Raw genomic sequence first — 12948 nt, forward strand, 5'->3', positions numbered from 1 at the left:
CAGCTGGCCCCGCCCCTTCCCCTTTCCCGGTGAATTTTGGGGAGAATTTTGGGAATTCCGGGTTCATTTTCGGGCCAGGACGGGGCTGGGGGGGGGGGGGGGATGGGCAAAGCTGGAACGTCAAGCCCCACCCCTTCCCCACCCCGGCTGTCAATCACCCGCCCACAGAGAAGAGGAGGCGGAGGCGAGGGGGCGGTGCCGGCGGTATTTTAATGAGGCGCGGTGACGTCACGGGGGCGGGGGGCGGAGCTGCAGGAGGGCCCAGCGCCGGTGGGCGCATTCCCGGCGGAGCCGGCCCAGCTCCAGCGCCAGCGCCCGCAGCTCCGGGCCCAGCTCCCGCAGCGCCGCCAGCTCCGCCCCCAAGATGGCGGCCTCGGCCTCGGCGGCGCGGAGCCCCTCGGTGAGGGAGTCCCTGCAAAGGGGGAGGGGCTGGTGAGGGGGAGGGGCTTGTGAGGGGGAGGGGCTTGTGAGGGGGAGGGGTGTAGGGAGGGGGAGGGGATTGGGAGGGGGAGGGGCTTAGGGAGGGGGAGGGGGTTGGGAGGGGAGGGGCTTGTGAGGGGAGGGGGTGTAGGGAGGGGGAGGGGCTTGGGGAGGGGCTGGTGAGGGGGAGGGGCGTGGGGAGGGGGAGGGGATTGTGAGGGGGAGGGGGTTGGGAGGCGGAGGGGCTTAGGGAGGGGGAGGGGCTTGTGAGGAGGAGGGGCTTGTGAGGAGGAGGGGCTTGTGAGGGGGAGGGGCTTGCGGAGGGGGAGGGGCTTGGGAGGGGGAGGGGGTTGGGAGGGGAGGGGGTTGGGAGGGGAGGGGGGTTGGGAGGGGGAGGGGCTTAGGGAGGAGCAGGGTTAGGGAGGGGGCGGGGCTTGTGAGGGGAGGGGGTTGGGAGGGGAGGGGCAGGGCTTGGGAGGGGGAGGGGCTGGGGAGGGGGAGGGGCTGGGGAGGGGCGGGGCTTTGGGAAGGGGAGGAGGCTTGGGGGGGGAGGGGCTTGTAAAGGGGCGGGGGCTTGGGGGAGGGGCTTGTGAGGGGGAGGGGCGTGGGGAGGGGGAGGGAATTGTGAGGGGGAGGGGTGTAGGGAGGGGGAGGGGCTTAGGGAGGGGGAGGGGGTTGGGAGGGGAGGGGCTTAGGGGGAGGGGCTTGTGAGGGGGAGGGGCTTGTGGGGGGGAGGGGCTTGGGAGGGGGAGGGGGTTGGGGAGGGGAGGGGGTTGGGAGGGGGGAGGGGTTATGGGAATGGGGTTATGGTAATGAGGGGTGGGTTTATGGTAATGAGGGTGGGTTATGGTAATGAGGGGTTATGGTAATGAGGGTGGGTTATGGTAATGAGGGTGGGTTATGGGAATGGGGGGTTATGGTAATGAGGGGTGCGTCATGATAAGGAGGGTACGGTTATGGTAATGAGGGTGGGTTATGGTAATGAGGGTACGGTTATGGTAATGAGGGTGGGTTACGGTAATGAGGGGTGGGTTATGGTAATGAGGGTACGGTTATGGTAATGAGGGTACGGTTATAGTAATTAGAGTGGATTATGATAAGGAGGGTGCGGTTATGGTAATGAGGGTAGGTTACAGTAATGAAGGGGGGGTTATGGTAATGAGGGGTTGTGGGAATGGAGGTTATGGTAATGAGGGTGGTTTATGGTAATGAGGGGTGGGTTACGGTAATGAGGGGTGTGTTACGGTAATTAGAGTGGGTTATGGTAATGAAGAGGAGGTTATGGTAATTAGAGTGGGTTATGGTAATGAAGGGTGGGTTATGATAAGGAGGGTGCGGTTATGGTAATGAGGGTGGGTTATGGTAATGAGGGTGGGTTATGGCAATTAAGAGTGGGTTATGGTAATGAGGAGTTGTGGGAATGGGAGTTATGGTAATGAGGGGTGGGGTTATGGTAATGAAGGGGGGTTATGGTAATTAGAGTGGGTTATGGTAATGAGGGGTGGGGTTATGGTAATGAGGGTGGGTTATGGTAATTAGAGTGGGTTATGGTAATGAGGGGTGGGGTTATGGTAATGAAGGGGGGTTATGGTAATTAGAGTGGGTTATGGTAATGAGGGGTGGGGTTATGGTAATGAAGGGGGGTTATGGTAATTAGAGTGGGTTATGGTAATGAAGGGGGGGTTATGATAATGAGGGGTGGGTTGTGGTAATTAGAGTGGGTTATGGTAATGAGGGGTGGGTTATGGTAATGAGGAGAGTATGGAAATGAGGAGGGTTATGTTAATGAGGGGGTGGTTACGTTAATGATGGGTGTGCCCATTCTAATGAGGATCATCATCATGTTAATGAGGGGTGTGACTACGCTAATGAGGAACATTATGTTAATGAGGAGGCTGGGCCCTGTCGGGCCACTTTGCATCGATGCTAATGAGGGGGAGCAGGCTTGGGTTATGCTAATGAGGGGCGGGGCTGGGTGACGCTGCCGAGGGGCCGATGTTATGCTAATGAGGCCGGGGGTTATGCTAATGAGGAGGGCGGGGCTGGGTGAGGCTGCCAAGGGGCCGATGTTATGCTAATGAGGCCGGGGGTTATGCTAATGAGGAGGGCGGGGCTGGGTGAGGCTGGGGAGGGGCGGGGCCGGGGTTATGCTAATGAGGCCGGGGGTATGCTAATGAGGGGGGCAGGGCTGGCACCTGATTCGCCGGTGGGCCCGGACGGTGGGGGCGGGGTAGGTGTCCAACAGCAGGCGCAGCTCCTCCAGCCTGATGAATATTCATGAGATGGGGCGCGGCGAGGGGGGGCGGGGTCACTGGGACGGACTGGGATGGACTGGGATGGACTGGGATGGACTGGGAGAGGGTCTGGGGTGAACTGGGATGGACTGGGATGAACTGGGATGGACTGGGATGGACTGGGAGAGGGTCTGGGGTCAATGGGATGGACTGGGAGGGGGTCTGGGGTCAATGGGATGAACTGGGATGGACTGGGAGGGGGTCTGGGGTCACTGGGATGGACTGGGAGGGGGTCTGGGGTGAACTGGGATGGACTGGGATGGACTGGGAGAGGGTCTGGGGTCAATGGGATGGACTGGGATGGACTGGGAGGGGGTCTGGGGTCACTGGGATGGACTGGGAGGGGGTCTGGGGTCAATGGGATGAACTGGGATGGACTGGGAGGGGGTCTGGGGTCACTGGGATGGACTGGGAGAGGGTCTGGGGTCACTGGGATGGACTGGGAGGGGGTGTGGGGTCACTGGGATGAACTGGGAGAGGGTTTGGGGTGAACTGGGATGGACTGGGAGAGGGTCTGGGGTCACTGGGACGGACTGGGATAGACTGGGAGAGGGTCTGGGGTCACTGGGATGGACTGGGATGGACTGGGAGGGAGTCTGGGGTCACTGGGATGGACTGGGATGGACTGGGAGAGGGTCTGGGGTCACTGGGATGGACTGGGATGGACTGGGAGAGGGTCTGGGGTCACTGGGATGGACTGGGAGAGGGTCTGGGATGAACTGGGATGGACTGGGATGAACTGGGAGAGGGTCTGGGGTGAACTGGGATAGACTGGGATGGACTGGGATGGACTGGGAGGGGGTCTGGGGTCACTGGGATGGACTGGGATGGACTGGGAGAGGGTCTGGGGTGAACTGGGATGGACTGGGAGAGGGTCTGGGGTAACTGGGATGAACTGGGAAGGGGTCTGGGGTGAACTGGGATGAACTGGGAAGGGGTCTGGGGTGAACTGGGATGAACTGGGAAGGGGTCTGGGGTGAACTGGGATGAACTGGGGGAGGGTCTGGGGTAACTGGGATGAACTGGGGGAGGGTCTGGGGTAACTGGGCTGAACTGGGAAGGGACCTGGGGTAACTGGGCTGAACGGGGAACCGCCCCGTCCGCCCCCCGCGCATGCGAACGAGATGCGAAGGAGATGCAAATGAGATGCAAATGAGATGCAAATGAGGCCCTTACCGGATCTTGAGCAGCAGGGCCCCGCCCTTGGCCAGCAGGTACCGGCCCCTCCCCCCGTCCAGCAGCGCCTGCCCCTCCCCCAGCCAGCGGCAGCGGCCCAGCAGCGAGCGGCAGCGGCCCAGGGCCTGCCGGAAACCAGTACGGACCAGTACGGACCAGTACGGACCGCTACGGACCGCTACGGACCGGTATAAACCAGTACGGACCAGTACGGACCGCTACAGACCGCTACGGACCGGTATAAACCAGTACGGACCAGTACGGACCAGTACAGACCGGTACGGACCGCTACAGACCGCTACGGACCGGTATAAACCAGTACAGACCAGTACGGACCAGTACGGACCGGTACGGACCGGTACGGACCGCTACGGACCGGTATAAACCAGTACGGACCAGTACGGACCAGTACGGACCGCTACGGACCGCTACGGACCGCTATGGACCGGTACAGACCGGTATAAACCAGTACGGACCGGTATAAACCAGTACGGACCAGTACGGACCAGTATGGAGCGGTACGGACCAGTATGAACAAGTATGGACCAGTACGGACCAGTACGGACCAGTACAGACCGGTATGGACCGGTATGGACCGGTATAAACCAGTATGGACCGGTACGGACCGGTACAGACTGGTATGGAGCAGTACGGACCAGTACAGACCACTACGGACCAGTACGGACCGGTACAGACTGCTACCGACCGGTATGGACCAGTATGGACCGGTATAAACCAGTACAGACCGCTATAAACCAGTACGGACCAGTATGGACCGGTACGGACCAGTACGGACCAGTACGAACCAGTATAACCAATACGGACCAGTATGGACCAGTACGGACCAGTACGGACCAGTATGGACCGGTATGGACCGGTATAAACCAGTATGGACCGGTATGGACCGGTATAAACCAGTATGGACAAGTATGGACCGGTACGGACCGGTACGGACCAGTATGGACCAGTATGGGCCGGTATAAACCAATACGGAGCAGTATGGACCAGTACGGACCAGTATGGACCAGTATGGATCAGTATGGACCAGAACAGACCAGTACAGATCAGGCTCAGCACCACCCAATCCCTCCCCAGTCCCTCCCAGCTGAAACCAGCATAAACCAGTATAAACCAGTCCAAACCAGTAACCCCAAATCCCACCTTTTAACCCTTTTTTCCCCATTTTTAACCATTTTTTAACCATTTCTCCCCATTTTTTCACCGATTTTTACCCAAATTTCGCCTTTTTTCCCCCAATTCCCCCCCTCCCAGTCCAAACCAGTCCAACCCAGTCCAAACCAGTAACCCCAAGTCCCTTTCTCAGCCACTTTTAACCCTTTTCCCCCCACTTTTAACCCATTTTTTACCCATTTTTCCCCATTTTTTCACCGATTTTTACCCAAATTTCGCCTTTTTTCCCCCAATTCCCCCCCTCCCAGTCCAACCCAGTCCAAACCAGTATAAACCAGTCTCACCTCGGGGTACTGGTGGCCGATCCTGGCCAGCTCCTCCCGCAGGAGCCGCTCCCGGAGCCGCTCCCGGAGCAGCCGCAGCCGCTCCCGGCCCAGGAGCCCCCCCAGGTTTTGGGGAGAATTCGGGCGATTTTGGGCAATTTCGGGGCCAATCTCGGGGATTTGGGGGAAATTTGGGGGGGGGTTGGGGGGATTTTGGGGGAATTCGGGGAAATTTTGGGGGATTTTGGGCAGAATTTGAGGGAATTCGGGGAAATTTTGGGGGATTTTGGGGGGATTTTGGGGGATTTTGGGAAAATCCTGGGGGATTTTGGGGGGATTTTGGGGGAATTCGGGGAAATTTTGGGGGATTTCAGGTGGATTTGGGGGGATTTCGGGTGGATTTGGGGGGATTTCGGGTGGATTTCGGGAAAATTTGGGGAGATTTTGGGGGATTTTGGGAGGAATTTGAGGGATTTTGGGATCTGGAGCAGCTTCGGGAAGATTTTGGGGGATTTCGGGAAAATCCTGGCGGATTTCGGGTGGAATTTGGGGGATTTTGGGTGGATTTTGGGGGATTTCGGGTGGAATTTGGGGGATTTGGGGGGGATTTTGGGGGATTTTGGGTGGATTTGGGGGGATTTGGGGGGGATTTTGGGGCATTTGGGGTGGAATTTCAGTGATTTTGGGTGGATTTTGGGCCATTTTGGGGTGAATTGGGGCCGTTTCGGGGTGAATTTCAGCCATTTTGGGGTGGATTTGGGGGATTTTGGGGTGAATTTCGGCCGTTTTGGGGTGAATTTGGGGGATTTTGGGGTGAATTTGGGGGATTTTGGGGTGGATTTGGGGGATTTTGGGGTGAATTTCGGCCGTTTCAGGTGGATTTTGGGCCGTTTCGGGGTGAATTTCGGCCGTTTTGGGGTGAATTTGGGGGATTTTGGGCTGAATTTCGGCCGTTTTGGGGTGAATTTCAGCCATTTTGGGGTGGATTTGGGGGATTTTGGGGTGGTTTTGGGGGATTTTGGGGTGGATTTGAGGGATTTTGGGGGGATTTGGGGGGATTTTGGGGTGGATTTGGGGGATTTTGGGGTGGATTTGGGGGATTTTGGGGGGATTTGGGGGGATTTTGGGGGGTCCCAGCAGGAAACTCCGGAGCTCTTCCCGCTTTTCCCGCAGGCGCCGCTGCAGCTCCGGGAGCAGCCGGGGCAGCACCTGCGGGGGCTGCGGGGAATTTTGGGGTCAATTCGGGGCATTTTGGGTCAGTTTGGGCATTTTGGGGTCAGTTTGGGGAATTTTGGGGTCGGTTTGGGGCTTTTTGGGGCAATTTGGGCATTTTGGGTCAGTTTGGGCATTTTGGGGTCAGTTTGAGGAATTTTGGGGTCAGTTTGGGGCTTTTTGGGGGAGTTTGGGGTGGATTTGGGGGATTTTGGGGTGGATTTGGGGGATTTTTGGGGTCAGTTTGGGGCATTTTGGGGGAGTTTGGGGTGGATTTGGGGGATTTTGGGGTGGATTTGGGTCAGTTTGGGGCATTTTGGGTCAGTTCGGGGCATTTTGGGGTCAGTTCGGGGCATTTTGGGGTCAGTTCGGGGCATTTTGGGGTCAGTTTGGGGCTTTTTGGGGGATTTTGGGGTGGATTTGGGGGATTTTTGGGGTCAGTTTGGGGCATTTTGGGGGAGTTTGGGGTGGATTTGGGGGATTTTGGGGTGGATTTGGGTCAGTTTGGGGCTTTTTGGGGTCAATTTGGGGCATTTTGGGGGAGTTTGGGGTGGATTTGGGGGATTTTGGGGTCAGTTTGGGGATTTTGGGGGTTCCCCGGGTGGATTTTGGGGTGGATTTTGGGCATTTTGGGGCAGATTTGGGGGATTCTGGGGTGGATTTGGGGCATTTTGGGGTCAATTTGGGGCATTTGGGGTCAGTTTGGGGCTTTTTGGGGTCAGTTTGGGGGATTTTGGGGTCAGTTTGGGGCTTTTTGGGGGAGTTTGGGGTGGATTTGGGGGATTTTGGGGTGGATTTGGGGGATTTTTGGGGTCAGTTTGGGCATTTTGGGGCCAGTTCGGGGCATTTTGGGGGAGTTTGGGTGGATTTGGGATGGATTTGGGGGATTTTAGGGTGGATTTGGGGCATTTTGGGGCAGATTTGGGGCTTTTGGGGTGCCAGGTGTATTCAGGATGTACTTAGGGTGTATTTTGGGTGGATTTGGGGTGATTTTGGGTGGATTTGGGGCGGATTTGGGGCGGATTTGGGGCGGATTTGGGGCTTTTGGAGTGCCAGGTGTATTTGGGGTGTATTTGGGGTGTATTTGGGGTTGATTTGGGGCATTTTGTGGCAGATTTTGGGGCAGATTTGGGGCTTTTGGGGTGCCAGGTGTATTCGGGGTGTACTTGGGGTGTATTGGGGTGGATTTGGGGTGATTTTGGGTGGATTTGGGGTGGATTTGGGGCAGATTTGGGGCTTTTGGGGTGCCAGGTGTATTTGGGGTGGATTTGGGGTGGATTTGGGGCGGATTTGGGGCATTTTGTGGCAGATTTTGGGGCGGATTTGGGGCTTTTGGGGTGCCGGGTGTATTCGGGGTGTACTTGGGGTGGATTTTGGGGTGGATTTGGGGTGGATTTGGGGCATTTGGTGGCAGATTTGGGGCGGATTTGGGGCTTTTGGGGTGCCGGGTGTATTTGGGGTGTACTTGGGGTGGATTTTGGGGTGGATTTTGGGGTGGATTTGGGGTGGATTTGGGGCATTTTGGGGCAGATTTGGGGCTTTTGGGGTGCCAGGTGTATTCGGGGTGTACTTGGGGTGTATTGGGGTGGATTTGGGGTGATTTTGGGTGGATTTGGGGTGGATTTGGGGCAGATTTGGGGCTTTTGGGGTGCCAGGTGTATTTGGGGTGGATTTGGGGTGGATTTTGGGGCGGTTTGTGGCAGATTTTGGGGCGGATTTGGGGCTTTTGGGGTGCCGGGTGTATTTGGGGTGTATTCAGGGTGTACTTGGGGCGGATTTGGGGCATTTTGTGGCAGATTTTGGGGCGGATTTGGGGCTTTTGGGGTGCCGGGTGTATTCGGGGTGTACTTGGGGCGGATTTGGGGCGAATTTGGGGCAGATTTAGGGCAGATTTGGGGCATTTGGTGGCAGATTTTGGGGCAGATTTGGGGCATTTGGTGGCAGATTTGTGGCGGATTTGGGGCTTTTGGGGTGCCGGGTGTATTTGGGGTGTATTTGGGGTGGATTTGGGGCGGTTTGGGGTGGATTTTGGGGTGGATTTGGGGCGGATTTGGGGCGGATTTGGGGCTTTTGGGGTGCCGGGTGTATTCGGGGGGTACTTGGGGCGGATTTGGGGTGGATTTGGGCTGGTTTGGGGTGGATTTTGGGGTGGTTTGTGGCAGATTTTGGGGCAGATTTGGGGCTTTTGGGGTGCCGGGTGTACTTGGGGTGTACTTGGGGCGGATTTTGGGGCGGATTTGGGGCTTTTGGGGTCTCACCTGGGGGCGGGGGACGAGCGCGGCCGCCTCGGGGGGGCCCCGGCGCAGACGGGCCCAGCTCAGCTGCAGCTGCAGCGCCCCCAGAGCCTGAGGGGGGAACAGCGCCCGGGACTGGGATTTTGGGGGGATTTGGGGGGATTTGGGGGATTTTGGGAACTTTGAGGGGGTTGGGAAGGGATTTTGGGAGGATTTGGGGGATTTTGGGGGGATTTGGGGGGATTTGGGGGGATTTTGGGAGGGTTGGGAAGGGATTTTGGGGGGATTTGGGGGGATTTTGGGAGGGTTGGGAAGGGATTTTGGGGGGATTTGGGGGGATTTTGGGGGGATTTGGGGGATTTTGGGGGGTTGGGAAGGGATTTTGGGGGGATTTGGGGGGATTTTGGGAACATTGGGGGGGTTGGGAAGGGATTTTGGGGGGATTTGGGGGATTTTGGGGGGATTTGGGGGGATTTTGGGGGGATTTGGGGGAATTTTGGGAGGGTTGGGAAGGGATTTTGGGGGATTTGGGGGGATTTTGGGGGGGGTTGGGGGTTTTGGGGGGATTTGGGGGGATTTTAGGAGGGTTGGGAAGGGATTTGGGGGGGATTTTGGGAGATTTGGGGGGGTTGGGAAGAAATTTCGGGGGGATTTGGGGAGATTTGGGGGATTTTGAGGGGTTGGGAAGGGATTTTGGGGGGATTTGGGGGGATTTTGGGAGGGTTGGGAAGGGATTTTGGGGGGATTTTGGGAACTTTGGGGGGTTTGGGAAGGGATTTTGGGGGGATTTGGGGGATTTTGGGGGGATTTGGGGGGATTTTGGGGGGATTTTGGGGGGATTTGGGGGGATTTTGGGGGTTGGGAAGGGATTTTGGGGGGATTTGGGGGATTTGGGGGGGATTTGGGGGCTTGGGAAGGGATTTTGGGGGGATTTTGGGAACTTTGGGGAGGTTTTGGGAACTTTGGGGAGGTTTTGGGGACTTTGGAGAGGTTTTGGGGACTTTGAGGGGGTTGGGAAGGGATTTTGGGAGCTTTGGGGAGGCTGGGAAGGGATTTTGGGGGGATTTGGGGGGATTTGGGGGATTTGGGGGGGTTTGGGGACTTTGAGGGGGCTGGGAAGGATTTCTGGGGGGGTTTTGGGGGGATTTTGGGGGGAGTTGGGAAGGAATTTTGGGGGGGTTTCAGGGATTTGGGGGAGGTTTCGGGGATTTGGGGGATTTTGGGGAGGTTTTGGGGACTTTGAGGGGGTTGGGAAGGAATTTTGGGGGGGTTTTGGGGCGATTTTGGGAACTTTGGGGGTTGGGTAGGAATTTTGGGGGGGTTTTGAGGGAATTTTGGGGGGGTTTTGAGAGAATTTTGGGGGGGTTTTGAGGGAATTTTGGGGGGGTTTTGAGGGAATTTTGGGGGGGTTTTGAGGGAATTTGGGGGGATTTTCGAGGGAATTTTGGGGGGATTTTAGAGGGAATTTTGGGGGGATTTTAGAGGGAATTTTTGGGAGGATTTTGGGGGGGTTTTGAGGGAATTTGGGGGGGGTTTCGAGGGAATTTTGGGGGGATTTTAGAGGGAATTTTGGGAGGATTTTCGAGGGAATTTTGGGGGGATTTTAGAGGGAATTTTGGGAGGATTTTAGAGGGAATTTTGGGAGGATTTTAGAGGGAATTTTGGGGGGATTTTAGAGGGAATTTTTGGGAGGATTTTGGGGGGGTTTTGAGGGAATTTGGGGGGGGTTTCGAGGGAATTTTGGGGGGATTTTAGAGGGAATTTTTGGGAGGATTTTGGGGGGGTTTTGAGGGAATTTTGGGGGGGATTTGGGACTCACGGGGGGGTCGAAGTCTCGGGGGTCCCGGATCAGCTCCCCCAGAAGGCGCCAGAGCAGCTCCAGGGGCAGCCACAGCCCCCGGGCCCGGGCCAGCAGCTCCTCGGCCTGGGGGGACCCCAAAAACACCTCAGGGACCCCCAAAAAGCCCCAAAAACCCCAAAATCCCACCCAAAATCCCACCCAGGGACCCCCAAATACCCAAAATCCAACCCAGGGACCCGCAAATACCCCCAAAATCCCACCTAAAACCCCCCAAAATCCCACCCAGGGACCCCCAAAATCCAGCCCAGGGACCCCCAAAAACCCCAAAATCCAACCCAGGGACCCCCAAAAACCCCAAAATTCCACCCAGGGTCCCCCAAAATCCCCAAAATCCAACCCAGGGACCCTCAAAAACCCCAAAATCCAACTCAGGGACCCCCAAAAACCCCAAAATCCCACCCAAAATCCAACTCAGGGCCCCCCAAAAACCCCAACATCCAACCCAGGGACCCCCAAAATCCCCAAAATCCAACCCAGGGACCCCCAAAAACCCCAAAATCCCACCCAGGGTCCCCCAAAATCCCCAAAATCCAACCCAGGGACCCCCAAAATCCCACCCAGGGACCCCCAGAGTACCCCAAAGCCGGGAAGATTCAGGGCAATGTTGGAAGAATTTGGGCAAAGAGAGGGAATTTGGGGCTAAAACCCAGGAAAACGGGAAATTTCGAGCAAATTCGGGCTAAAATCTGGGAAAACGGAGACATTCACGGCAATTTGGGGCTAAAACTGGGGGGAAATCGGGAAATCCGGAGCGATTTTCGCCTCGGTTTTTTTTGGGGGGAAAAACGAGGAAATCGGAAAGGGGAGGGGGGGGGGAGGGGGGGGAATTGCCGGTCAAAATTTGGGGATGAAAAAGAGGAATTTCAGCCCAATCCCACATTGAATCCCATCCCCGTCCCCGTTGCAGCCCCAAATTTGGGGTTGCAGCCCCACCTGGCGCAGCTCCTTCTGCAGGGGGGGGCTGAGCCCATCCCCCCCCAGGAGCCCCCCCAAATCCTGCAGCAGCCGAGCCAGCCCCGGGTGGGCTCCCAACTCCTGGGGGGTGGCGGAATTTGGGGGTCCCGGGGGGTCTTCACCTGCGGTTTTTTTTTTTTTTTATTATTTTTGGGGAGAAAAACCAAGAGATTTAGGGAGATGGGGGTGGGGTTTGTTTTTTTTTATTTTGTTTTTCTGGGGTTTTTTTTTTTTTTTTTGGAGGGAGTTCTCACCTGGCAGCAGCAGGTCCAGGCTCGGCAGCTCCTCAAGAGCCATCGGAGGCGTCTGGAATTGGGGGTGAGGAACCTCCCCGAAATTAAATCAAGGAAGTCAAAAAAATCTCCTTTTCCCCCTCAGGGAACCCCCAAATGCCCCCCCCCCCCCCCTCAGGGAACCCCAAAATCCCCTCAGAGATCCAAAGCGTCACTCAGGAAGCCGCAAATTCCCGTCAGGACGTCCCAGACTCCCTTCAGGACCTCCCCCAAACCCCTCAGGATCCTCCAGAGCCCCTCAAGGACGCTGCACGCCTCCTCAAGGACCCCATAAACCCCGTCAAGGACGCGATAAAAGCCTTCGAGGATGCCCCAAATCCCCCTCAGAACCACCCGAAGCCCCCTCCGGACCCCCGCAAACCCCTCAGGGAACACCGAGCCCCCCCCTGCACCCCCACCTCCAGGCCCCCTCTCACAAACGCCGCGAACCGCGCCGAAACCGCGGTTTTCCTCCAAAAGCCACGCGGAAACCGCCCAGAAGTGCCCGCAGAAGCAGCCGGGAGCCGTCGGGAACCTTTCCCAGCCCCTTCTCCGCATTCCCGACCCCGTTTTTGCCAAATTTTCCCCCAAATTTCCGCCCCCCCCCCCCCTCCCGGAGCCGCTTCCCCTCACGGGCTTCCCGCCGAGCCGCGCCCGGCCACGCCCACCTGGCGCGCCAGCCAATGGGAGCGCGGGGCGGGAAAGACGCGGGCCAATGGGAGCGCAGGGCGGGAAAAGCGCGGTGAGGGGGCGGTGATTTGTGAGTGACAGCGCGGTCGGCCAATGGGAGCGTAGAGACGGGAGGAAGCGGCCAATGGGAAGCGAGGGGCGGGGCAAAGCCGCCCCGGCGGCTCCCAGTTCAGCCCAGTTCAGCCCAGTTCAGCCCAGTTCAGCCCAGCGGCCAATGGGGAGCGGGGGGCTTTTCCCCACCCCCAAAATCCCATTAAAGCCACCCAAAAAAGAGGCGATTTCTGTCACCCGAACTGCACGGGTTTCTCCTCGATTTTCCCCCAAAATTCCCGGATTTTTTTTTTTCCCCCCAAAATTCCCCATTTTTTTTCACTCGATTTT

The 12948-nt window shown here is 57.4% G+C and overlaps 1 protein-coding gene across 1 annotated transcript; it reads right to left on the reverse strand.

Annotated features, from left to right (window-relative positions):
* Positions 1 to 191: 191 nt before the first annotated feature.
* LOC138101805 (uncharacterized) lies at positions 192 to 12436 on the reverse strand. The gene is made up of 9 exons (XM_068999586.1): positions 12315 to 12436; positions 11860 to 11932; positions 11585 to 11686; positions 10610 to 10714; positions 8815 to 8901; positions 5366 to 6562; positions 3891 to 4015; positions 2616 to 2684; positions 192 to 412 (listed from the first exon to the last, which is right to left on the reverse strand). Exons 6-9 carry the CDS (start codon positions 6317 to 6319, stop codon positions 229 to 231), a joined length of 1332 nt encoding a protein of 443 aa, XP_068855687.1. The 5' UTR covers positions 6320 to 6562; positions 8815 to 8901; positions 10610 to 10714; positions 11585 to 11686; positions 11860 to 11932; positions 12315 to 12436; the 3' UTR covers positions 192 to 228.
* Between the last annotated feature and the right edge of the window lie 512 nt (positions 12437 to 12948).

Source organism: Aphelocoma coerulescens, unplaced genomic scaffold, assembly GCF_041296385.1.
Source record: "Aphelocoma coerulescens isolate FSJ_1873_10779 unplaced genomic scaffold, UR_Acoe_1.0 HiC_scaffold_486, whole genome shotgun sequence".
Classification (NCBI taxonomy): domain Eukaryota; kingdom Metazoa; phylum Chordata; class Aves; order Passeriformes; family Corvidae; genus Aphelocoma; species Aphelocoma coerulescens.